At 42.7% G+C, this 26,031-nt stretch overlaps 1 protein-coding gene across 2 annotated transcripts in view; it reads left to right on the top strand.

Annotated features, from left to right (window-relative positions):
- The window catches only part of LOC144687340 (voltage-dependent calcium channel subunit alpha-2/delta-1-like), a 693,974-nt gene that overhangs the window by 270,445 nt on the left and 397,498 nt on the right, over positions 1 to 26,031 (top strand). The window contains exons 5-7 of one of the 2 annotated variants that reach the window (XM_078553325.1): positions 3,016 to 3,060; positions 5,442 to 5,477; positions 15,478 to 15,598. In XM_078553325.1, coding sequence (XP_078409451.1) covers positions 3,016 to 3,060; positions 5,442 to 5,477; positions 15,478 to 15,598 — 202 coding nt within the window. The remainder of the gene's footprint in view (positions 1 to 3,015; positions 3,061 to 5,441; positions 5,478 to 15,477; positions 15,599 to 26,031) is intronic. The other variant, XM_078553326.1, reaches the window with a different exon arrangement.

Raw genomic sequence — 26,031 nt, 5'->3', positions numbered from 1 at the left:
GGCAAGGCAAGGGGATTTGAAATGAATCAAAGATGAGGGTGGGATTTTCCACACCCGCCCACTGCCGTGATCTTCCGGTCCCGCCGCAAGTCGACGGACTTCTTGCTGGGGCACTGCCTCGTCCGCGGCGGGTCCCACCCACAACAGGGCTGGAAAATCCCGGCCAAGGAGCGGGAATGTTTGTGATTTCTCGACTGTTGATTTGTTTTTGTGTGCTTATTTTCACGGGAGCTGAAATGGGAACTGGACCTCATCTTTCCCTCCCTTGCTGCAATGTGATTGGGTAGAATTTGCTTTAGTAATCATCCCTGACTAACTACCCCCAGCTGGAGTTGGCAATCTTTAATCTTTTGCTGGTTATTAATGTCACCGCTCATTTTCCTTTGGATGGTGTCAGTTCCAATATAAGTGGCATAGGCTTGTTTTTCAGTTACTCCTCCGTGGGACGAATGGGGCATGGACCATATGTGATAAACCAGCAAAGTAACTAAATTGGGCACTGTGACTGACTTGTAAAAACAAGCCAGTACTCCCCTATCACAAATCCCAGCAGTGCACTGTAGTAAAACATTAAAGGTTGGAATCACTGGGGCATTTCCATAAATTATATGAAGCAGCTCTTCATTCCAAAATCCTGCCAATTCTAGCAGTGTGGTGCCAGGAACTTTTTATGCATTCAAACCAGGCGTTTGAGTAAGGTCAACCGAAAGCGGTGCATGAGATTTGGAAAACTGCAACTGCAGATTCCATCAACTTGATGAATAAGCTTGGTGAAAATGGGTTGACTTTCAGACACAGCCAGTGTGTTCATATTTGTAATAGGGGAGTACTGGCTTGTTGATACAAGTCAGTAACAGTATCCAATTTAGTTACTTAGCTGGCTTACTGCATATGGGCCAGAATATTGCCGTTGGTGTGCGGGGGAGGGGTCTGACACGCCGACGTGCAAAATGGCGCGAGATGACGTCGGATGTGCGTCCCAACGTCATCGCGCGTCATTCCACTATTGCGTTCGGTGGGTGTGCGCCGGAGGCGGCTGCGCGCCCGCTGAACTGTCAAAGGCCTATTAATGCCATTAGGAAAGTAATTTAGCTAGTTAACAGCGCTGCCCGTCCAACCTTAAGGTTGGCGGGCAGGCGAAGAGCCCAAGCGGCCTTTCCGTTTTTCAGGAAACCTCATCCACGGGCGGGATGAGGTTTCCTGGAAGTTTAATAAAATAATTAAATAAAATGTGCGAAATGCACAAACATTCCCCAGCTCATGTGACACTGCTGTGCTTTACATGATATATTACCAGGCCCATTCACTTACTGTGATTGTCAAAAATCCTGTTATTATTTGGTGGTATTCTTGGGGCAGGTTATTCCGGTCAGTGAGCGGGGGTGGGGCCCGCTTGCCGACACGTCAGATGGCTCGGGGATACGTTGGGCGTGTGTCCCGACGTCACCCCGCGTCATTTAGACTTTCAGTTTGGCGGGCGCACAGCCGAATCGGCCACGTTGACTGTGTCCGACATCAACACACAGTCGCGTGATAGTTCGGTTAGCGACAATTATAAGGCCTGTTAAGGCCATTAAGTAGCCAATGAACTTAAATTTTTTGCTGAAGTCCAACCTATTGGTGGGCAGGCGAAAAGGCCAAGCAGCCTTTGCATTTTTTTGGAAACCTCATCCACGGGTGGGATGAGGCTTCCAAAAGCAAGCAAAAATAAAATAAAAACTTTAATTTTTCATTAATAATGTCCCTGCTCATGTGACAGAGTCGCTTGTTGGGGACATGTTTCATTACATTTTTATCTTTTTTGTTATTCATTTTCATATCTCTTCATCTCTCTGAGGCAGCTGTGTGCCTCAGGGAGATTATGAAGCACTCACTCACGCGCATGTGCGAAGTTTGCACTCGGCCTGCTCACCCCGCTTGCCTTCCTTCCCCCGCCCCCCCCCCCCCCCCTCACCGCTGCACAGGCAGTTCTCAGCGTTGCCACTCACGTTTCACACTAGGCAGGCCTTAATTGGCCCGCCAGAGTGAAATCGCGGTCCAGTGCTGATAGCGGGCGGCGGTTGGCTTACTGACCACCCCCGCCAAGCCCACCCAACAAGGGCAAAATTCTGCCCCTGGTTTTCTTTAAATCATTTTGCAAAACAATCAACCAAACCTTGCTGGAAGTGGGTGAGAAATGTTCGAGCCCAGGATGACTACTGGAGTGTCCTGTAAAATTGTGCCCACTGCACATGCTCAGATTGCAGAACCTGCCTTCCGCTAATATTGTCACTGCCTACAGGAACTCGCAAACATCCTATCCAAACAGGCTTTTGGGAGACACTGGAAACTTCAATTCCAACCCTTGTGAAGCTGTTAAATGACATTTCAGCTGTTAAATTTAATCATTTTATTGTGAAATGCGTCATTTTCAAATTTCATCTTGTTTCAAATATTTTGGTCATTGGAAATTTAAGTTATGAAAAACAATGGCAGACAGAAGATTTTTCAAATAATTTTTTTGTTACTTCGGTTGGTTTACTTGTTTTTCCTCTTTTTAGTTGATTTCTTATTGATAAATTTTCCAGATTGGTCATTCTTGATTGGTTGTGTTCATAAGCCTATAGAAATTGTCAATTTTCAACATAATCCCCTTGATTTCAATTTGTACATTCACAACTTCTCCAGTTCTGCTTCATCCCTCTTTTGCTTTAAGTCAAAGGACAATGCGTGCGCAAATGTTGACACATAAAACATGACTGAAACTTCATGACAAAGAAAGTCAGGCTACTATGTACAGGAAGTGTGCCGTATGGAAGACTTTGAATATTGTAGATACATAAAATTGTATTATTTGTGTCAGAGTCACTATTAAAATGTCAATACGCTGATTGCACATCACAGGATATAGTCTTACTTTTAATTGTATTGACTTTGTGTCTCTACTTTTAAGTCTCTACTTTTATTATTATCTTTATTGACTCAAGAAGTGTGCAAACTCCTTATATTAATTATCATTGTTCTTTATTTCTTTAGGATAATGATGTGATATACTACAATGCAAAAGATGACCTAATAAGTGTAAGTATGCTTTAAACCAATGGGTTTGAATCATGCACCATTCCAAGAGAAACAAGAATGCTTATTTTGTTCAGAATCAATGATGAACTTGAGCTTTCACAATCAATTCCATTTTTAAAAACTGCGCTGCTCTCACTAGCCCCTTGAATGAGAGATGTTAATATTACTATCCTATCACAATTAAGCGCATGCTCTAGTTGTAAGTGAGAGCAGTAGTTGCTAATTGGGGAAAGGTTAGGGCATTATTCTTAAGTATATATAACAACCAGAAGGAAAAGAAAATCTATGTTCTCTGGGTTTTGTTAATAAATCTACAGGCAGAATTTTCCCCCCATTGGGGGGGAAGTTGATGGGCGGGCACGTGCGGGTGCGCTTCCGATCGGCACCCCCGATTGGAGGCGCGGCGCCATTTTATGTGGGCGGACCCTTGCGTGACATCCGCAGGGAAGCGTTATGCGCTTCCTGTGTGGGCGGGGGGGGGGGGGGAAATGCCTAAAATCGAGAGTGTGCTCTTTCGCGCATGAGCACGAAAGAGCGCACTCATCCACTCATCTCCCTGAGGCTAAGTGCTGCCTCAGGGAGATGGCCTCTACTTTCAAAAATATTAAAAATAGAAAAAAAAAATTCCCTAACATGTCCCCTCATGTGACTTGGGACATGTTCGTAGTTTCCAAAAAACTTTATTAAAATTTTTAAAACCCTACATGAAACCTCATCCCGCCAGTAGATGAGGTTTCATGTTTTTTCTAGTTGCCACCGGGGCTCCTGGCCTGCCCGCCAACCTTAAGGTTGGACGGGCAGGTCCATTAATTACTTTAATTGCTCTGTCAGTGGCTTTAATTGGCCATTGACAGGTCGGCGGGGGCACAGCTGATTTTGCTGCGCCCCCGCCTTCCTGAAAATTTAAATGGGGCGCGGTGACGTCGGGAGTTCTGCCCCACGTCATCGGGCGTCGTTTTACGTGTCGACGAGCGGGCCCCACCCCCCGCTCACTGTCGGTAAAATCCTGCCCTATGTTAAAGAAAAACTGGCGCCAGCTTCCTCCTTTATTCAGTGAATGAGCATCGATTTATAACAAATGGGACACCCTTTTCATGTATTCTGTTCAATAAAGTCTTTAGATTAAAAAAGAACCGCACTTTCTAAATCAGCAGCAATAACACCAAATAACAAAATGCCAATATTGCCAGTATGCTTTACTGTAATTATTAATGTTCTTAGCACTTATTATGAAGGGTTTTGGAGTTAGTGAACAATAATTCACTTTGCAGAGTGATACAAATTATTTTTGTGAAGTTAACATAAGTTCTGAGGCTTTCTTAGTGCTACAATGCTCTACTGTGCTTACTATTTCCTTTATTTAGATCCCCCAATGTGGCTAGTATTGGCAATTCCAAATGACGTAACAAGTTACCCCCTCTGTTGGAGTTGCCGCAAAATGTGATGTGCAACCTGTGCTGTTCTGCTAGTGTGATTGGACATGATTCTGGAGGCACTGAAATGCCTGAGATGGTCATCATTTATATGATGATTTACATATAAACAACTCAATAATTTCCAGTATTACCCATTGGCAGGGAAATTCCTGCATCTTTACACTTAGAGAAACATAATTGGGCATGAAGCAAATACCTGCTGTAAAAGGTCAAGGGAACTCTGTTTATCATACATTTGATTACACTATGCCCAAATTTCCTTGCTCGTTTCAGCTCTTTTATTTATCCCTGACCCCTAAATCTTTCTGGCGCACTATAATAGCTTTATCCTGCAGGCTAAAGAGCTCTACAAGTGAATTTCCTGCAATTATGCTGGTTCAAACTGGCCTAAGATTATATTGGAATTTTAGGTGTAGCAGAGAACAAGCAGAAATCCTTCTGATGTTCTATTGCTATAAAAAATGTATTGCCACTGAGACCTACACTGTAATTTCTATTTCTTCGAATGTATTTTTACGGCAACAGTTTAAATCCTATTAAAAATTGAATTACTTCTATGATTGCATATTCTTAAATATACTGTGGCCAATGTCATGAATTTGCAACTTCAATTTTCATCCTTGAAAAAGGAGTCCATGTTGCGAATTCAGTGATATCCTTGGACTTTTACAAGGATTTCTGCTTGTTCTCATTTTTATACTTCGGCCGACACAAATGGGACTGGCAGGACAATTTGGGCGTAAGTAGACTTTGACAGAATGGGTGTAATTTCCCGATCATGCCCCACAGGAATTGCACCCCAGATTATGAATTCTGTTTGGTATATTGAGCACCGTTAAAGCAGCAGCGCAGTAAATGTTCTTAGTATATGGCAGCTATGTGACGAACCCTTTAAGAACTCTGTGTTTAAGTTATTCTCTTTGGTAACGATGTTCATTATTACAGGTTTTAAAGCAAAACCAAGGATTCACGAGGTTCCAGGTTATGTGGATTTATTAGATCATAGTTTTAACAAATTTAGATTAGTTAGATTTAGAACTCCTGTAAGGTAGAACAACCTATGGTTTTTTTTTAAACTTAATTCTTAAGTACTCCCCAAATAATTTTGAAGGAGCTGCATTCCTTTCTTTGTGGATTTTCTCTGCTGCAGTCTAGAAATGCTGTCTCTTGCTTAGGATATGCTTCCACTGATACCACAAGCCTTCCACCATGTTATCCGAGTGCACATTCTTCATATGTGCACCTTGTAGTGAGTTTCAGCAAACTATCTGACTGTCAGTGGCACCACAGTGGAGCTCCGATCCTACCAGGCGGAGTGTGTCTTGACACAGTAGTCAGCCCTAAGCCTCTACCTGCACCGTGTGCTGACTGTGAAGTGGAATCAGGCTGGACATCAGCAGGAATGCTTAGGATTCAGGTGGCACAAAACATATTTGGAGAACATTTCTATCTTTTAATGAATGGGATTTTCTGTTCCCACCCGGGAACAGGGATCATCGTGGGCGGGACAGAAAATTTGACAGACCAGCCAAAGGCCCATTGACTTCAGGCGGGAATTTCCGGTCCCTCAGTGGGTGGGACAGGAAAACGCCGGCCATTGCCTGGCAGTGTTGCAATATTGGATTGCCAGCAATACCAAAGTAAGGAATGCAGGGAACTTAACAAGACAAAATAAATCCTATTCAAATTGAGAACTTGTAAATGTTCATTTTTATTTTGCATAACTGGGAACCCGTACTAACATCATTGGAGATCTTTAAATGTTAGCAAATGTGATAAACACAATGATTTTGAAGAATTGGAGACCATTCCTTTTCATGTTTGAATGAGGACTGTACTGGGGAGGAAACTTGGAATTAACAGAAAAAGAAAAAAACTGTCAGGTCTTGCAGCTTTCAGGAAAAACAACTGTAGACTTAGTTGTTTTTTTGTGATTTAAACTACTTGGCTGCAATTTTGTATTAAATGTTTATTTATATCAATTTTGATGGTTTAATACAAATGATGTTTATTTTACCAACATGTTTGTGCTTTTATCATTTCTGAAAATATTCTTTTATAAGGATTGTCTTTGTTATCAGAAGACGGATCTATGATTTTGACATTTTAAAAATACTCCAATCCTGACAAAGAATGTATAGACAGATTATTTGTTGGATTACTGCAATATTTGGCTTCCAGCTCTAGAAGCTGTCACCCCAGTACCTTAAAACTCTAGCTGCTAAAGGGGAAAAAAAAATCGGCTTCGAGCTTTTACTTAATTCAATCTCGTTAAAATACAATGTTTTAAAAATCCAACTTCCCATCTCTACTCTTGTATCTGTGGAGGGGTTGAAGTAAATGGATAAAAAGTTGAACAACCTCTATGATTACTATCTCCCATTAGACAGGGAGAGATCCAGGCATGAACTATAGCTTTGGATGAACTCCCAAGTACCTTTCAGTGTTGGCTAGCATTAGGAGCTTCCACATTGCGATAAAATATTTTCTGTGAACCGAGTAGCAACATTAAACATACTGATTTCAAAAATAGTGCTTTGCCTTTAATATTCAATTGTAACAAAAAGGTGAAGCCTGTGGCTGCATGACTCACAGCAAACTGCAATTTGCTGCGGCTTTCAAGTCATGGTGAATAGTGTCCTTTCATGAAAATTCTTTTCAAAGTGTCACCTGCAGTCTACAAACATTGTATGGCAATTGTCTGTCTGCTGTTAAACTAACTGGGAAAGGAACTTTACAAATAGAATACGATTACAACCTTTCTAGTCTCCATGTGTCTGGGTTGCATCTAATTTTTGCTCGTTGTTTTCTCCGTGATCAGTGTTGAAAGTTTATTCGGATGATACAATTCAATTTAAAGTGACATATTACAAAAACTATACAGCAAAGAAGCAGGCCATTTTGCCTGACCAGCCTATGCAGGCATTTATGCTCAAGTTGAGCCTCCTCCATTCTTCCACATGTAACTCTCTTAGGATAGCCCTCTATTTTCTACTCCCTCATATGCTTCCTGTTGTAATATGCCTTTAAGGAATATCAGCATGTCGCATGATCCAGTCTTACTTTCACTTTTTCTACCTTTGTATAACTGTTCTCAAGTGCCTAGTCTAAATAAATGAATCCACAAGTTGTTTACACAATCTCTTATGAGTGATTGGTGCCTTATGTTACCATAACAACATGATACTGTCTCCCCTTAAATGCATCTATATTATTCACATCAACTACTTCCTGTGATAGCAAGTTCTGCATTCTCACCACTCTCTAGGTGAAGAGGTTTCTTCTGAATGCTGTGTTTGATTTCTTGGTGACTATCTTAAATTATTGGCCTGTGGTTTTTCTTTTCCCACAAGTGGAAACACTCGCTGTTCACCTTATCAAAGCCTTTCATAATTTTAAAGACCTCTGCTAGATTACCCCTCAACCTTCGCTTTTCAATAATGTAGTGATCAGAACTGTGCACAGTACTCCATGTGTGGCCTAACCAAGGTTCGATACAGGTTTAGGATAATTACTTCTCATTTCCACCCCCTTGGAAATTAGCTCGATTGCTTGGTTTACTTTTTCTTATGGTCTTATTAACCTACTTTTGGTGATTTGTGTATTTGTACTCTCAGATCCCTTTGCTCTTCTATCCCGCTAAGATTCTTATTTCCAAATAACATGTAACTTCCTAATTTTACTTACCAAAATACAGGCCTGAATTTTCAGCTCGGCGGGCGGGTGCGATTGGCCGGCCCTGGATCAGCTGGGAAATGGGCCGTCGACTGCGATTGGCCCACGACTGCGACCAGTGTGAAGCACGGGCTGAAAAGCCCAACGCTGCCAGTGTGGGGGCAGGAAGAGGGTGGGCGATGATGTCAATGTGGGCGTGGGCAAGCGCTGAGAGAGAGCTGCCTCTTACACCCCAATCCTTTTGTAATGAAGGCCAATATACTATTTGCCTTCCTAATTGTTGTACTTGCATGCTGTTTCTGTGGTTTGTGTACAAGGACATCCAGGTACCTCTGAATATCAACATTTCCCAGTCTTTCAATATTAAAAAATATTCTACTTTCCTATTTTTTTCTACCAAAGTGATTATTTTTTCTCCAAAAAGATACTTTATTCGTAAAATTTGTAGAAGTACATAGGTGGGGTGGTGTTGTTAGTTTCGGATGAAATCAGTGCAAAGTGAAAGAGGATATTGGCTCAGAAAATCTAGATGTACAATCAGTCTGGATGTAGCTAAGAAGCAGCAAAGGGCAGAAAATGTTATTAGGAGGTCTATAGGCCTCAAAACAGTAGTGGTAAGGTAGGGTATGGCATTAAACAGGAAATTAGAGATGCATGCAACAAGGGTATGACAATAATCATAGGTGACTTTAATCTACATATAGACTGGACAAACCAAATTAGCAGTAATACTGTGGCAGATGAATTCTTAGAGTGTGCACATTATAGTTTTTTAGGTCAGTATATCGAGGAACCAACTAGGGAAAAGGCTTTCCTAGATTTGGTGTTGTGAAATGAGAAACGGTTAAGTAATAATCCTGTTGTGTGGGGGTCCTTTAGGGAAGAGTGATAGAATTCTTCATGAGGATGGAAAGTGAAGTAGTCCAATCTGAAACTACATCTAAAAAAGGGAAACTACAAAGGTATGAGGGATGAGTTGGCAATGATACATTGGGGAACTTCATTAAAAGGTATGATGGTGGATAGGCAATGGCTAATCTTTAAGGAACGAAAGGATGCTTTGCAACAGTTATACATTCCTTAAGAAAAGTAGCCCAACCATGTCTAACAAAATAAATTAAAATAATATTCGATCCAAAGAGGAGTCATATAAAGTTGCTAGAAAAAGTAGCCAGCCTGAGAATTGGGAGCAGTTTAGAATTCAGCAAAGGAGGACCAAGAGATTGATTAAGAGGTGGAAAAATAGAGAATGAGGGTAAACTTGCAAGGAGCATAAAAACAGATTGTGAAAGCTCCTATAAATATGTAAAAAGAAAAAGGTTACTGAAGACAAATGTAAGTCCCTTACAGTCCAAAACAGGAGAATTTATAATAGAAAACAAGGGGGTGTAACTTCTGACTGGCGTTGGAAAGTGCTGGCCCACAGAAATTAGAAGAAATAAATATGTACTTACCTTGCCTTGAGAATTGCGTGGCTACTTGTGTTCGCAGGAGCTGCTTGGGGCCTGCAGCGAAAGACTCCGCAGGCCCCAGTGGGTTAGATCCGGTGTATTGAAGGAGACCACGCCCCCACTTTTACAGCATTTGCTGCCGTAAAGCAGGTAACTATTAAGGGCCAGGGAAATTGACAGGCTAGGGAGAAGGGAAGTGTCTAAGGTAAGTAGATAGGATTTGTGGGTTCTGGGTGTATGGGTGGGGGGGCGTCCAAGGTCAGGGTGGGGACCGGGGTAGCGAGGGGGATCCGAAGTCAGAGGGAGTCCGAGATTAGAGGGGGCATTCGAGGTCGGGGGGAGGGGAACCAAGGTCGCGGGGTTGGGGGTTGGGGGGGAACTGAGATCGGGTGGGGGTAACCGAAGTCGGGGGGGTGAACTGAGGTCGGGGAGGGGGTCCAAGGTCAGGTTTGAGATCAGGGTGGGGGTCTGAGGTTGGGGAGGGTGTGGTCCGAGGTCGGGGGGGGGGGTCCGAGGTCGAGGGGGGGTCTGAGGTCAGGGGGGTTGGTCTGAGGTCGGGGTGAGGGGGGTCTGAGGTCAGGGGAGTTGGTCTGAGGTCGGGGCGGGGGGGGGTGGATCTGAGATTGAGGGGGAACGGTTAGGGATTCTGAGGTCGGGGGGTCTGAGGTCAAGGTTGAGTGGGGGGTCAGAGGTTCTGAGGTCAATGGGGGTTGATCAGAGGTCATGAGGGCAGTGGGGTTCTGAGATTGGGACGGTGGTTGGAGGTTCCGAGATCAGGGTTTCCGAGGTTGGGGGAGGGTCCGAGGTCGGGGGGTTCGAGGTCGAGGGGTGGGGTGTCCGAGGTTGCGAGGAGTGGTTCCGATTTAAGGAGGGGGAAGTTCCAAGGTCGGGGGTGGGTCTGAGGTCACCGGGGGGGGGGTCTGGGGTTGGGAGGGATGATGGGGAGACTCCTGTGGGTGTGGGCAGTCCCATGATGTCGGCTTAGGCCTTTACAATACTTATCCAGAAGTTAGAAGAAGGTTTAATTCTTCTAACCTTTCCTGGGTAACTGTTGGTATAATCCCAGTGGAACCATCCAGAGTTTGCAATTTAAATCGCATTTTCGGAGCACAATTGTCCAGAGGAAGTTAGCGCTTCCGGACAATTGCTGTGCAAATCCTTGCCTGGGAACTTGCCAGAGGGATTCCCCAGCGCATTTTTGGGGTACCCTCCAACCTGACACTGGGGAGCCAAGGAAATGCCAGAGCAATTAAACAACTACTTCAGTTCTGTCTTCACAGAGGAAAACACAAATAACTTCCCAGAAATGCTCGTGAACCAAGGGTCTAGTGAGAAGGAGGAATCGAAGGAAATTAGTATTACTAAAATAATAGTGCTGGAGGAATTAATGGGATTGAAAGCCAATAAATCCCAGGGCCCGATAATCTACAACCCAGGGTACTAAAGGAGGTCGCCATGGAAATAGTAGATGCGTTGGTTGTCGTCTTCCAAAATTCTATAGATTCTGGAACAGTCCTGGCAGATTGGAGGCTGGAAAATGTATCCCCACTATTTAAAATAGGAGGGAGGGAGAAAACAGGGAATTACAGACCGGTTAGCCTAACCTCAGTCGTGGGGAAAATGGTAGAATCTACCATAAAGGATGTGATAACAGGATATTTAGAAAATGTCAACAGGATTAGACAAAGTCAACATGGATTTATGAAAGGAAAATTATGTTTTACAAACCTACTGGAGTTTTTTGAGAGTATAACTAGCAGAATAGATAAGGGAGAACCAGTGGATGTGGTGTATTTAGATTTTCAGAAAGCTTTCGATAAAGTCCCACATAAGAGGTTAGTGTGCAAGATTATAGCACATGGGATTGGGGGTAAAATATTGGCATGGATTGAGAATTCGTTAGCAGACAGGAAACAGAGTGGGAGTAAATGGGTCTTTTGCAGAGTGGCAGGTGGTGACTCGTGGGGTACCGCAGGGATCAGTGCTTGGACAATATATATCAACGAATTGGATGAGGGAACCAAATGTAATATTTCCAAGTTTGCTGATGACACAAAACTAGGTGAGAATGTGAGTGGTGAGGAGGATGTAAAGAGGCTTCAAGGCGACTAAGACAAGTTAAGTGAGTGGGCAAATATATGGCAGATACAGCATAATGAGGATAAACAGAATAGTAGAGTGTTATTCAAATGATGATAGATTGGGAACTGTTGATGTACAAAGAGACCTGGGTGTCCTTGTACACCGGTCACTGAAAGCAAGCATGCAGGTGCAGCAAGCAGTTCGGAAGGCAAATGGTACATTGGCCTTCATTGCAAGAGGATTTGAGTACAGGAGCAAAGATGTCTTACTGCAGCTATACAGGGCCTCGGTGAGACCACACCTGGAGTATTGTGGTATTGTGTGCAGTTTTGGTCTCCTTACCTAAGAAAGGAGATACTTGCCATAGAGGGAATGCAGTGAAGGTTCACCAGACTGATTACTGTGATGGCAGGATTGTCGTATGAGGTGAGATTGGGCCGACTAGGCTTGTATTCACTGGAGTTTAAAAGAATGAGAGGGGATCTCATTGTAACTTATAAAATTCTGACATGGCTCGACAGTCAGGATGCAGGGATGATGTTTCCTCTGGCTGGGGTGTCTAGAACAAGGGGTCACAGTCCCAGGATACGGTATAGGCCATTTAGGGCTAAGACGAGGAGACGTTTATTCACTCAGAGGATGGTGAATCTGTGGAATTCTCTACCACAGAAAGCTGTAGAGGCCAAGTCACTGAATATATTTAAGCCGGAAATAGATAGATAGATTTCTAGACTCAAAAAGCATCAAGGGGTATAGGAGAGCGCGGGAGTATGGCGTTGAGATAGAGGATCAGCCATGATTATATTGAATTGTGGAGCAGGCTCAAAGGGCCGAGTGACCTACTCCTGTTTCTATTTTCTATCTTTTTATTTCAAAACATTTCAAGTTGAAAATTACAGAAGTTGCCATAAAATTTGACTTGTCTCCATACAGTTGTTCCACTCCTGGGTGCCTCTATACAATTATAATTCTCTTCATATGAACAATATACATTTCATGTCGAGCATACAGCCTGGGGGAGAACATTTCAAATTTAAAATTTATAGAAAGTGCAATAGAATCCAGCTTTCCTTCATACAGCATGTTCCTCTCTGTGGTTCCTCAATACAATTTCAATACTTTTGATATTCGTCAGGTACATTCAATGTCAGGCATACAGCCCGAAGGGTTCTACAAATGTTCCAGTCTGTTGGCGTACTATGGCTGAAAGTCCTTAGACAGCGACTTTTTCCCATTGCACCTCTGCGGCAGCTGCCCCAAGCTTTAGTGCGTCCCTGTCCTGGACCTTGGAATAAGCCAGTCTGCCACACTCAATTGAGGACATCTCTTAGCACTGGAAGACCAGCAAGTTTCAGGCAGACATAAGAGCGACTTTCACTGAATTGATGATCCTCCAGCCACAGTTGATGTTTACCTCGGTGCTCATCCCTGGGAACAACCCGTAGAGCACAGAGTCTTGCATCATGGAGCTGCTCGGGAGAAACCTTGACAAAACCACTGTATCTCTCTCCAGACCTTCTTTGCAAAGGCACACTCCAGGAGGTCAACAATGGTCACTTTCCACCACATTCTCATTTTTGCACAGCTGCCACATTCTTGCCCACTCACTTAACCTGCCCATATCCCTTTGAGGCCTCTTTGCATCCTTGCCACAGCTTACTTTCCCAACTAATGATATGTAACTAACTGTACTTAGATACATTACACTCGGTCCCCTCATCTAAGTCATGAGTATGGATTGTACAAAGCTGAGGGCCCAGCACTGATCCTTGCGATACCCACTAGTTACAGCCTGCCAACCTGAAAATGCCCTGTTTATTCCTACTCTGTTTTCTATCCATTAACCAGCCCTTAATCCATGCTAATATTACCTCCATCCTAAGAGCCCTAATTTTGAATGGCAGCTTATCAAATGCTTTTGAAAATCCAAATACACTATATCCAATGATTTTCTCTTAACTATTCTGCCAGTTACACCATCAAAAACTTCTAGACCAGAATTTTACGTTCGGCATGCGGGCGCGTGTCTGATGTCATCGTGCACCAGAGTTGGTAGCGCGCCCGCCGATAATTGAAAGGCCTATTAAGGTCATTAACGAGCTAATTAAGATGAAGTTTGGCAGGCAGGTGAAAAGGCCAAGCAGCCTTTACATTTTTTAGGAAACCTCATCCACGAGCGGGATGAGGTTCCCTAAAGCTAATACAAACTAAATAAAAACTTTTATTTTGAAATTAAAAACATGTCCCATCTCATGTGATGCAGTCACAGGAGGGGACATGTTTTATTAAATTTTTATTGTTTTTATTAATTTTTTTAAAAAGTGCTTCAGTCTCCCTGAGGCAGCTCCATGCCTCAGGGAGATTGAAACGCTCGTTCGCTCGCATGCGCAAACTGCGTGCGAGGCCCGGCTCTCCCTCCTCCCACCGCCTGCACAGGCAGCACTCAGCGCTGCCGCTCACAGTCCACACAGGGCGGGCCTTAATTGGTCGGCCCGCGTGAAATCGCGGAGCAGAGCTGATCGCAGGCGGTGGTCAGCTCCCTGATCGCTCCCGCCAGCTCCTGCCGAGCCCGCCTGACGAGGGAAAAATTCTGGCCCTAATATATTTGTCAAATGTGATTTCCCTTTCATAAATTTGTGTTGGCTGTGGAAAATCACAATATGATTAGCCAAATACCCTGTTATCACCTCCTATAGTTTCCCTATTACTGATCTCAGTCTAACTGGCCTACACTTCCCAGTTTTCTCTCTCCCTCTGTTTCTGAATAGTGGGAATGTGTTTATTACCTTCCAATCTGTGGGGACCATTGAGTAGGGATTTCTGGAAGATCAAAATTAATACATCCGTTGTTTCTGTAGCCACCTCTTTTAAAACCCTAGGATGAAGTCCAGAAGATTTGTTGGCTTTTAGTCCCATTATTTGTTCCAATATTATTTCTTTCCGAATAATAATTTTTTAAAGTTCCCTATAGAGTCTTTATTGGTTTTTCAAAAAAGTCTGTGTGTTTCTTCTTATACCTTGTTATTTTCCAACTAACAGGGTGTTATGATCCTGGTATTCACGGTTAAATGAATATATGGAAGGAGACTCATGTGAGGTATAAACACCAGCACTGAATAGCTGGGCAGAATGGCCTATTTCTGTTCTGTACATTCTATGTAATGGAGTCCCCTCTGTTTTAGTATTTTTCTTCCCTCTGGTTTATCCTTGTTCCTATTCCCAGTATTTTCTTTAACAAAGAGAGTGGGAGTGCCCTCCATTATCTGACTGCTGCACAACTAGTTGCTGCAAGAGGCAGAGTTGGATAAAAATGATAAATTATGGCTGACTTTTTATAGGTAGGCTTCCTTCTGTGTAAGACAGAAGTCTAGAAGGTGTTTTTGGGTATCAGGTTAAAACGATCACCAATTTGGAAAATTTTTTTTTTTACTTTTAAAATGAAAAAAATAAAAGTGCAAACATGTTTGTATATTTGTAAAATTTTAGCTTGTTCTAAAATTTTCTCTTTGTTGCAGTTCTATTGGCTTAAAATCCTTTCCGTTTTTCTTATCATATGCATTGTTATTGTCCAACCAACAGGATGTTATGTGCCTAATATTCGTGGGTGAAAGACCCTCATATAGTGGGAGAATTCAGGCATTAACAACCTGATATAATGCTCAAATTGCAGCTGTGGTGTCTTCATAGTCCAATAATCATACGCAAGATGCAAGATTGTGTCAGAGACTGAGAGCTGTAAAATGTTCACTCTTTGATTCTTCTTCCCCCTAAAGTCTGAAAGAAATGAAAGCCGACCAAGGATCAAACCTGATTTTCAGTTAAACCAAGCTTTCCGACGTCGTGTGGACTTCAACCACACAGCTGTCCACATCCCCACAGACATCTATGAGGGCTGTAAGTATACTCTGCTCTTTGTGTGTTATAACACATTTTTAAAATCACCAAATTCTCTTTGGTACACGATTGCTACTCTCGAGCAGTTTCAGTTTAAGATGCCAGGCACACTATATAGTATGAGACACATAACAGGAAGGTCTGAACAAGAGTAACAGGATTTTCATTCAAGCTTAGTATTCAACTAGAAATAATTTTGTAGCATAGATTTTGGAGATCATCTGGAAGGTTATTCAAAAAAATTCACCACCTTAGAAACTGTTGGTCTTTGGGTTTCTTATTCAGATTATGACAGACGTCAGGCTACTAAGCAGAGCTTTAAAGCTGGGTGATATAAAACTGCACAGTAAATATATTGATGGTGTCTAAAATGAATGGAGATAGTCATCTTGAACACTTTCATTGCTGTAAGCTTTTGCCATTTTTGAGAACTAATCGCAGTTAAAGCAGATAAATCAGTTCTCCACTTACCCTGCACTCTAAGATAATGATTCCTTCAAATGTGTACTTCATGTGACATTGTGCACTAGCGTTTTTTTTATAATGCGATACATGTTACTCACTAGGCTTTGGTAATAAGAATATGATTTAATATCTATTTAGTCCACTTGTTTCTATATGAATTCCTATTCAATACCCATGTTCATTTTCTCTGCCAACAAGTAACACTTGAGGAATGCCCTGCTGGAGGGGACAACCCTAATACTTCTTTCATTCTGCAGTATGGAGTGCTGGTTGTTTTGCATTACAATTTGAAAGAGATGTATTTTCATATTTTCAAGTACTGTGACAAACTTTGCTCAGCATTTCTAAATACTGGATCTCAATCCATATGTAAATGTAAAAGTGTCTGGCAATCATTCTTTCCTACTCAGTGTGGAAGTTGCAGTATCCAAATATTTGATTGTAAAATGCAGTATATGTACCACCCGCTGTGGTGGGGATTGAGAATGTTACCCCAGGGTGTGATAATATATTTGTACAGAGGTTTTGCTTTTCATTGTAATGAATACATTAACAAGAGCCTTCAGTACAGCCATGTAGAAATTGCTGATTTGTTTTTGTGTTTTTGCACCACTGAGCTTGCTTTATACTGCTGCGATAGCATTGATGCAAGGACAACCACAAAAACCAATTGCTGATCAGGAGTTGAAAGCTTTTGAGCCTTTCCAAGTATCTTTCAATAACCACTGCCTCTTATACATTTGTGTATTTGCACACAATTTGTTGCCACCTTCAAAATAATTTATGGAGGTTACAAAAAGCCATGGTCTGAGGACTGATTCCTCTTAAGCTTCACTAATCATTCATTTCCAACATGAATAATTAAATATTCTATTGCCAAAACAATTTTCAGGCTAATTCACTATTTCTATGTTAATTCTCTGACTCTCTACTTTGCTGCAAGGCATCAATAATGTGGTTTCCACTCTCTTCATAATGGGGCACTGAGCCTATTGTCTGATATACTCTGCTGTCAGAAACAGAACCCAGAAACACCGTAGGCACTTGGAGTCTATGTGTCAGTTGTGTGCTAGCCTCAGTAAAGTCCTAATTCTCATGCAAATGAGGAGAGACCCTCGCACAGGGAATTCCTAAGAATATGAACGAATGGCTGTCCGGTGTTCCATAGACTAAACACACATGCAAGTGAGACCTTTTCACTTCACTTAGGGCCTTGCTTTTAAAGGTACATTGATGTTTTGTATCTTGGTTTGGAAATCTTTCCTCCCAACTGTATTGCTGTTGGACAAAAAGAGTTAGGGAAACCTCTTTGAGCTGCAGTGACCTTCCTAAAGCTGTAGTACTTCTGACGCCCAGGCCTGTTTATCTACTGAATGGTATTCTTTTACAAGAAACAATAGATATCATTAATTGTATAAATTAAGGTTAAGTGTCTACAGGGTGGAGGGGGTACTCATTGGATAATTACTTGAGCACATATAAAGATATGATACTGGTGGTGGGATGTAGAATTAGGAGCCATACATTTGGAATGTCTAACCTTGTGAATAAATTTAAAATTGATTGACTTCTGGCTGTCTCCTTCAGCGACTGGCTATAAGACGTTTAGAGGCTATCACTATGAGTATACATTTCTCTGTGGGGAATCGGGAAGTAAAGGATCAGAGAGACATATCAAATTGATGTGTTTTCACCTTAGACACTCTCCATTAAGACCCATTCTAAACACCACTGCCTATCTGTAAACCTCCATGCTCTTAATTTGAATATGCCTGAAGACACATGCATTCAGTACCTAAGAATCCCAATGAACTATGCCTAGCCCTGAAACAAGGCTGGTGAACCATAACCAGAGCAACAACAATTACTTGTATTTTTACCGTGTCTTTAATGTAACAAAACATCTCATGATGCTCCACAGGAGCATTATGAAACAAAACTTTGCTCAGAACCACATACAGAGATAGGTCAGATGACTGAAAATCTGGACAAAAAGGTACGTACCTTTTAAGCCCTAGCTTGAAGGTGAAAAGAGAGAGAGGTGGACAATCTAGAGCTTAGGGCCTTAGTAGTTGAATGCATGGCCATCAATGATGGAGCCATTAAAATCAGGGATGCTCAAGAGGCCAGAATTGGAGGAACACAGGTATCTGGGAGGGTTGTGGCACTGGAGGTGTTTACAGAGATAGGGAGGGGCGTGGCCATTTGAAAAAAAAGGATGAGAATTTTAAAATTGAAGAATTGCTTAACCAGGAGCCAACATATTAGCCAGTGAGCACAGGGATGCTGGGGGAATGGGACCTAGTGAGAGTTAGAACACGGGCGGCAGAGTTTTGGATGATGTCAGTTGGGGGTAGAATGTGGAACGCTATCCAGGAGTGCATTGGAATAGTCAAGTCTAGAGGTAATGAAGGCATGAATGAGGGTTTCTGCAGCAAATGAGCTGAGGCAGGGGTTGGAATTGGGTGATGTCACAGAGGTGGAAATATGTGGCCTCAGAGATGGTGTGGCTATGTGGTTGGCAACTCAGCTTTGAGCTAAACACCAAGGTCACGGAGAGTCTTGTTTGGCTTCAGACAGGTGCTAGTGAGAGATGGAGGCAGTGGCTGGGGAATGGAGCATGTAACAGAGGCCAATACAATGGCTTAGGGTCCTCAATATTTAATTCACAATATTCATTTAGTACAGGAATGGGGATGGCTGAGTTGTTGGCCATGAATGTTACAGCTGCACTGAACTTTTATATGATAGACTCCTTCAAAGGCACTGCCTGGGGTCTCTGTCATATCTTTAAATATTCAAGTAGGACTCTGTTGGATTATTGAGTTTATCGATTTCTCTTTGTAAAAAAGATAGCAGCACAAAAAATCCCACAACTGAACAGTGTGGCAGGATTTTGCTATATAGCTGACTGTACTCATGTGGCAGTAGTGCCCTCAGCCCCACAAGTGAACAGACAGTGCTACCACTCTATAAATACATCATTATTCTCTGCTCAATCAAACAGAATTTTGCATATAAATGCTATTACCCTGACAGCTTCCTTCATCTTGTGGTATCCCATGATGGGACAGGTTGCTTGAAGGATCATGAAGATTACAGGCTGCTGGGGGATTAAGGATTCTGCTACCAGTTCCCCACCTGCCTTAACACTTTTTGGGTATGTGCTGAAGTGTTACATCTTCAGTTTATTAGTAAGTGTGTGTACAAATATTTATCTTTTTTACATATTTCCAGGGACCCCTGCAGACCATAAAATTCAATAATGATCTACTTGCTGATGGCCTGCTGACAACAAGATTTTGTGTTTGTCCTCTTTCTATTAAAGGAAACATATTTCAGTGAAAAAACCTGAATGATTTGGAGATCCTTAACAGATGCATCTGAATGAACCCTTTTTGCACAATTTTCACTTGGTGATTTAAAACTTGTTTTGCTTTCTGATGAGGCACCTAACTTTTCAAGCAACGAGATTAGCCTGAAGTAGATTTAGAAAGTCTACATGCTAATGTCTGTACTTGAAAAATGATGGTCAGACTGAGTCATCTCCCTTTCTGTTGTGATATTACCCTGGGACAGGCACTTCACTATTTGGTGCATCGTGCATAGCGTTTTCATGCTGGACTTGCAATAGGAACGTTGTACAGTAAATCATGGTGTTATGGACAGGGGAGAGAGGCAACGGTGAAACACCTTTATTATCTCGCCATTTGTCCATGAGCAGAGGCATTTTAATTTTTGAAATAGGCATGTTTCCCCAAACTTACTTAAATAAATGTAGTTCATCGTCCCAAATGTAACAACTCCCACTTCACATCAAGCTATTTAAATTGACATAATAATCATTATGATAATCATTTGACCTTTCTTTGACCCTTTCACAAGCAATTTCAGATCAGCCTATTTATTCTACCTTGGCATTCAATAGTAATTACGTTTTGACTGGTATTTTACCATTGTTTCCAGTGTGAAGTTCAACCCAAATCAATTTCTGTTTTACCCCCTAAGGATGTGTCTGCCCTCTCAGCCTGCACAGTATACCATGCCTGACCAACAAAGTTTGCCTCATCTCTCTTTACAGTTCAATATTTAAAAAAAAAAAAATATTTTTAACATTATATCAGCCTTATGGTTTCAGCCATGATTCAATTCAGCCTGTTACATGCCCATTTTTTTGGCTTGTGTAATTATATTGATGTGACAATACTTTTCATTCTGATAACATTTTCTACGTTTCCTCCTTGGAACAACCTTCTTTTGAAATTTCACACTCAAAATAATATATGATTCATGTGAATTACCTATTTTTTCCTGTCTGAAAGTTGACTTCTCAATTTCCTATCTCTCAAATGGTCTGTATTCAAACTGTCAGTGAATTCTCTCATTTTGAGACTGATGAGCTATTCTTGGTTTCAATGCATCTTGAAATCAGAAAATTGTCTCCTCACATTTACCACAGTTGGGATGTTCCCAAATCAACTTACCCAACACAATCAGGAAAGTTCATTCATTCATTTTGTGTTTCTGGGATTTTGCTGTGCACAAATTGGCCGTTATTTTTGCCTCATAACAATGGCAAGTGCACTTCAAAAAATAATTAGTTGGCTGTGGAACATATTGGCATGTCCTAATGCTATATAAATGACATTTGTTCTTTCTGAAAGTGAAATCAAGCCCTTTATAAAGAAGCCACAAGGCTGCTCATTTTTTCAATTCATACATTAGAGAATTCAATGGTTATCACACTGTGCCTCCAGACATGGACTTGAAGACGGAAGAAGGCACCTAAAAATAAGTACCCTGTCTGTATGGCTATCAGAACTGCTTTTGATGTGTCCCTCCGAAGCTCCTGTGAGTGTATTTCTATGCTGTTAAATATTTTGCAAATGGCATGCAGTTCCAGCCCATAAACATTACATCCCTGTTGCCACAATTTTAGGTTGTGCCTTTATGCCAACATTGCTCATTAAATTTTACCATTATCCATCTGCACTGCCTATGTGAAAGTAACTTGGCTTGATTTCACAGCACAATTGTGGATGCCATAAGTAATGAGGAAAACAATTTCCTAGCATTATAGTTGCTCATTCCCAATGGGAATCTGGTATTAGAACTGTTAAATTACAGGGAAATAGCCATCAGTTTACCAAGTTATAATTTTAGGAAAATTCAGAGAGCTGTATGAATTAATTATAATTACAATTGTATTTCTGTTATGTAATTTAAGATTACAATGCATTTACTATGTTCTTCAATAAATGCTCCCCCTCCATCTTGCATAGTGTTAATGTCATCATAGTTAATGCTATGTTCTGTCAAGTTTGGCTGGGACACTCGATGTGTGGTTTCCATGATGGTAACTCTACAGCATTTTCTAATTTTCTTGCTTTATTGGTGCCCGAGGCTTCATTGGCAGCCAGTGCATTTAATAATACGCAAGGGACTAAGTTAATCAATTTTCTGCTTTGAAATGCAAAGTCTCATAGGTCAGTCATTTGCAGAGATTATCAAAGATTTCACTGCCTTGGGCAACAGTAGTAATGCAGCTTTCATAATAATTTGATATGGAATAATCCAGATTTTGCAATAATAGTGATACTGTGATTGGAACTATTTAAACAGTTTTATATAATATAACAGAAGGAACATAGAGAGAAGATTTAAAGACCCCACTTAAATACTGTAAATGCAGCGCTGCATGTGATGAAATTTTCTCACTGCCATCTATGAATAGGATGGAAATTTCTAGTTTCCTGAATGAGGGGCACCAATTAACCAATTTATGTCCAGATTTCTGCTGTGGACCCAATCATAGCTTATTTTCTAGTTTTAATAAAACTACTTACTACCAAATAGAAGTAAGAAGATGCACAGTATCATGGCATTTTAAATAAACTATAAATCAATGTATGACAAAGGCAGTGCCTAATTGGCAGCCTATGTAGAACCCAACTAAATTTATAATTATTTTGTCTATTTTGGATGGAAATTATATTTGCCAAATGTTACCACTTTGATTTCTTTTCATATAATTTGGACACTTACCCAATTTTACCTGCCAAATTTATTTCTTTTAGCCTTTTGACCTGTAACATATTCTTTCCTTTTAAGATTAACTTTGTACCTTGAGGGCATTTTTCTCTCATTAGTTTCTTCCTGCTTATGCTACTGTCAATATACTAACTATTCCTATCCAATAGTAGTAAATTTGAATCTTTAGCAAATATCATTCACTCTCTCATCATTCTCTTCTAAAGGAAACTGGAATCAATGCTAGGAATTATGAGTAGGGGTAGTTACCAGTAATTAAAGCTGCTTTGTCCTCCATGCTAGTTTGCTTGAATATGTTTTGATGTTCATCGTTGCTACTTCAGTGGTCTAAACATTAATAGTTTGGCAGCAATTACATTAGAATGCTTATCTTGTATTTTGAAGAGAGTTGCAAAAGGAAATTAATGTAAACGATTCAGCTCTGCCCACAGTTCATTGCTGTGATTTCTGTTCCATGAAGCTCAATTAAAAACTAATCTGTCTGAAATGTATTGCAGTTGTTTAATTTGAAGACATTAAACAATGAAGGCTAGACTGATTGTCTTCTCCACCTGAGGGAGTTACTGCTGTCACAAAAACCTGTGTAAATTTCTTTCATTTCAAATCTTACGATGTTTTATTTGAACATTTTGGCAAACTTAATCGTCCAGTGTAAAACTGCCCCTTTTCCACCTATTTATTTTCAATCTGCGCACAAAATTTCAAGGTACATTGAAGGAAACTTTACAACACAATGATGTTGTAATGTGTTACAGCCCCACTGCTCAATGTCATTGTTGGTAAGACTTGAGTCAAGGTTTCCTTGGGTCACATTCCAACTGGAGGCTAGGGGCAGCAGGCAGCAAAGTTTCAGGCTTCTGCCAATGCTGTCAGAATGCTGTCGAGAATGAGAATGGTTCTTTTGCCAATTTTCCTGCCATTTTCTCTGCGCCTGCTTTTGGTAGTTCTCAATGGGCATAAAACTACCATCAGGCACTCACAGGGCTGGATTTTACGTCCCCCACGCCCGACAGGTTTGTAAAGTATGTTGGCCGGTGAGCCCAACAATCTCCTACACACCCCAAAGCTAACCCCTGTAATATGCTAGTTAAGCAGGTGTCGAAATCGGCGGTCTGCTCACCATATTTAAATGAATAATAAAAGATCTGTTAGACTTGCTAGAAAGCCTATTGACCAGGACAATATGCTGCCCATGCCATAATATGGTTGGCATGGGTACTTAGGCAGGAATGGGCAGGCTGTTTTTTGCGGCCTAGATGAAAAACAGCGAGAAGGGTGGGGGCACCTCATTCAGTGGGAGGGAGTGCCATGTGTGCATCGGGGGGGAGCCCCCCCACTTCCCAAAATGTCAACCCCACTCTTTCTTCCTCACCACTGGCAAAACCCAGCCCCACACCACTCTCACTCCCCTCCCTGGGCTTTTGGATCCCTCCCTGCCCTAAAGGCTCAGGTCTTACTTATCTGCGGCGGCCATCGCTCTCCTTCATGCGCCTTCCTGCAGTCCCGGCAGCGCCCACTACCGAGCTCTGGCACTGCCAGCCAATCTGATTGGCTGGCAGCTCTTGAGCACTCTCAGCTAGTTTAGCCTGCCCCCAGCATGTCATGCCTGCGGGCCGGTTTCCTTCCAGTGTGTCAGCTGCTGGCCAATTTTCCTTCTGGGGTGGAGGGGGTGAGCTGTCCCCATCCCAACCCCACCCCCAAAATGGAACCCATAGTGTGAAGAACCAATCAAGCTCATGTCCTGTCTGTCCTTGACACTGGGCAATGGGGCTGTAACACATTACATCACTGTGTTGTGGGGCCGAATTTTTCATCCCGCGGGCAGGCACGCACCCAACCCAAATGGGAGTAAAATAGTGCGTGATGACATTGGGTGAGCGTCCCAACGTCATCGCGCTGTTGCGCGATACCTCACTCGATGGGCGCGCGTGGGTGCCAGAGTGGCACCTGCCATTAACTAAGCGGCCACTTAAGGCCCTTAACAGCCCAATTGTCTGTGATTTTTCATTGCCTGTGCTATTTTCTGCTCGTCACGCAGGCAAAATGGGCAGGTGGCCAGCTGACATCTTCACAAACCTCATCCAAGGGCGGGATAAAAAGGGTCAGCAGCAAGCAGTTTTGGAGATAGTTTGCAACTGGTTGTTTATTGGTATTGGGCAGCTTCATCTCTGTTCGAGGTTTCATTCTTAGTATTTCCAGGCCTCATTTCAGGACTTGTTGCTGTCTGTCAGGCCCCTGGATGATTCAAACCGTGTGGACCCTTCCAGGTATCAGACAGCCTTCCCTTACCCTGGTAATGGGGGTTGTGGTCTCCGTTGGTGGCACCTCCTCTGAGGAGGAAGAGAGGGGCAGAAGGGAGAGGAGGCCAGGTGTCCCTATGCAGCTTCCAGGGGAGGGACCTGTGAGAGGAGAGGCACAGGCACAAGGGGCGCTGGGCCAACAGGAAGTCAAAGGTGGAAGGGGCCACAGAAGACACCGCTATCCTGCTACCAGGTTTGACAGGTGGCGATGCAGCTACCTCAATATGTCCGAGGTACAATGCCGAAGGAGACTCTGCCTCTCAAGGGAGACCGTGACCTCCATTTTCCAGATGATTGGGCCTGAGATCAGTTCTGACTATGTGGGTGGACACCCCATGCTAGTGCCGCTGAAGGTCACAGTGGCCCTCAACTTCTATGCTTCCGGCTCTTTCCGGGGCACAGTGGGGGGTCTGTGTGGAGTCTCCCAATCAGTTGTCCACAGTTGCGTCAAGCTGGTGACAGGAGCTCTGTTCAGGCGGGTAATGACATTTATTCTTTACCGTACGGACAAGGCCAGCCAGGCAGAGCGAACCAGAATCTTTGCAGCGATTGCTGGGTTCCCCAGTGTCTAGGGTGTCATCAACTGTACACATATGGCCATCAAGGTGCCAGCGGGTGAGCCGGGTGCTTTAGTCAACAGGAAGGGAACCCACTCCATGAACGTACAGATAGTGTGTGATCACAGGATGCAGATTCTGCAAGTCTGTGCATGGTACCCCGGCAGCTCCCATGATGCTTACATCCTGAGACACTCCCAGGTTCCGAGGCTCTTCAGTGCTCCAGCCCGACTGGATGGATGGCTGCTGGGTAACGAGGGCTATCCGTTGAAGAGGTGGCTCATGACACCTCTGCACCACCCAAGAACAGAGGCAGAAAAGTGTTACAATACGAGTCATGCCTCCACAAGGGCGGTGATAGAGAGAACCATAGGTCTTCTGAAGATGCACTTCCGATGCCTGGACCGTTCAGAGGGAGCACCACAATACCCCCCAGAGTGGGTGTCACTGATCGTGGTTGCATGTTGCGCTCTCCACAATCTGGCACAGGCAAGGGGGGACCCATTGGAGGTACGGGATCTTGACGCAGCTGCACAGGCCACAGGTGATGAATCCAGTAGTGATTCCAAAGAGGAGCACAGTGAGGAGAACGCTGAGGGCATGGAGGCAGGCCTCGGTAACCTCCATGGAGGCAGGGATACCTTGATCCAACGCTCCTTCAGTTAGGCTACCAAAGATCAGCTTCAAACGCATGCCAGGGCTGCCTCCATCCCGGGTGCCTGAAAGGACCCTTTCATTTGAACACAAAGAATACTCAGTGCCTGTGCAAGAAAGTTCAGAGCTACCTGCATCCAGCATTACATACTGGCATACCCCGCACCAATAAAAAAAAAGTGAAGCATACTCAGGCCATGAGGACAGAAACAAAATTTATATCATTTTGACAATTCCAAGCTATTTAATAAACTTCTCTGGTCTTCATTCCCAGACCAGTATACATTAATTAAACAAAAATGGACATCAAATCACCGGTGACCTGTCCCTCTTGTGCTCATGGTGCCGTTAACTTACTTTTGCAAGTGCTATTTCTAGTGCCCCTCCCTTGCTGGCACCGGCATGG

The sequence above is a fragment of the Cetorhinus maximus genome, chromosome 12 (genome assembly GCF_964194155.1).
Source record: "Cetorhinus maximus chromosome 12, sCetMax3.hap1.1, whole genome shotgun sequence".
Lineage (NCBI taxonomy): Eukaryota > Metazoa > Chordata > Chondrichthyes > Lamniformes > Cetorhinidae > Cetorhinus > Cetorhinus maximus.
The sequence above is the reverse complement of the archived record's forward strand: the minus strand, read 5'-3'. Positions and strand labels throughout refer to the sequence as shown.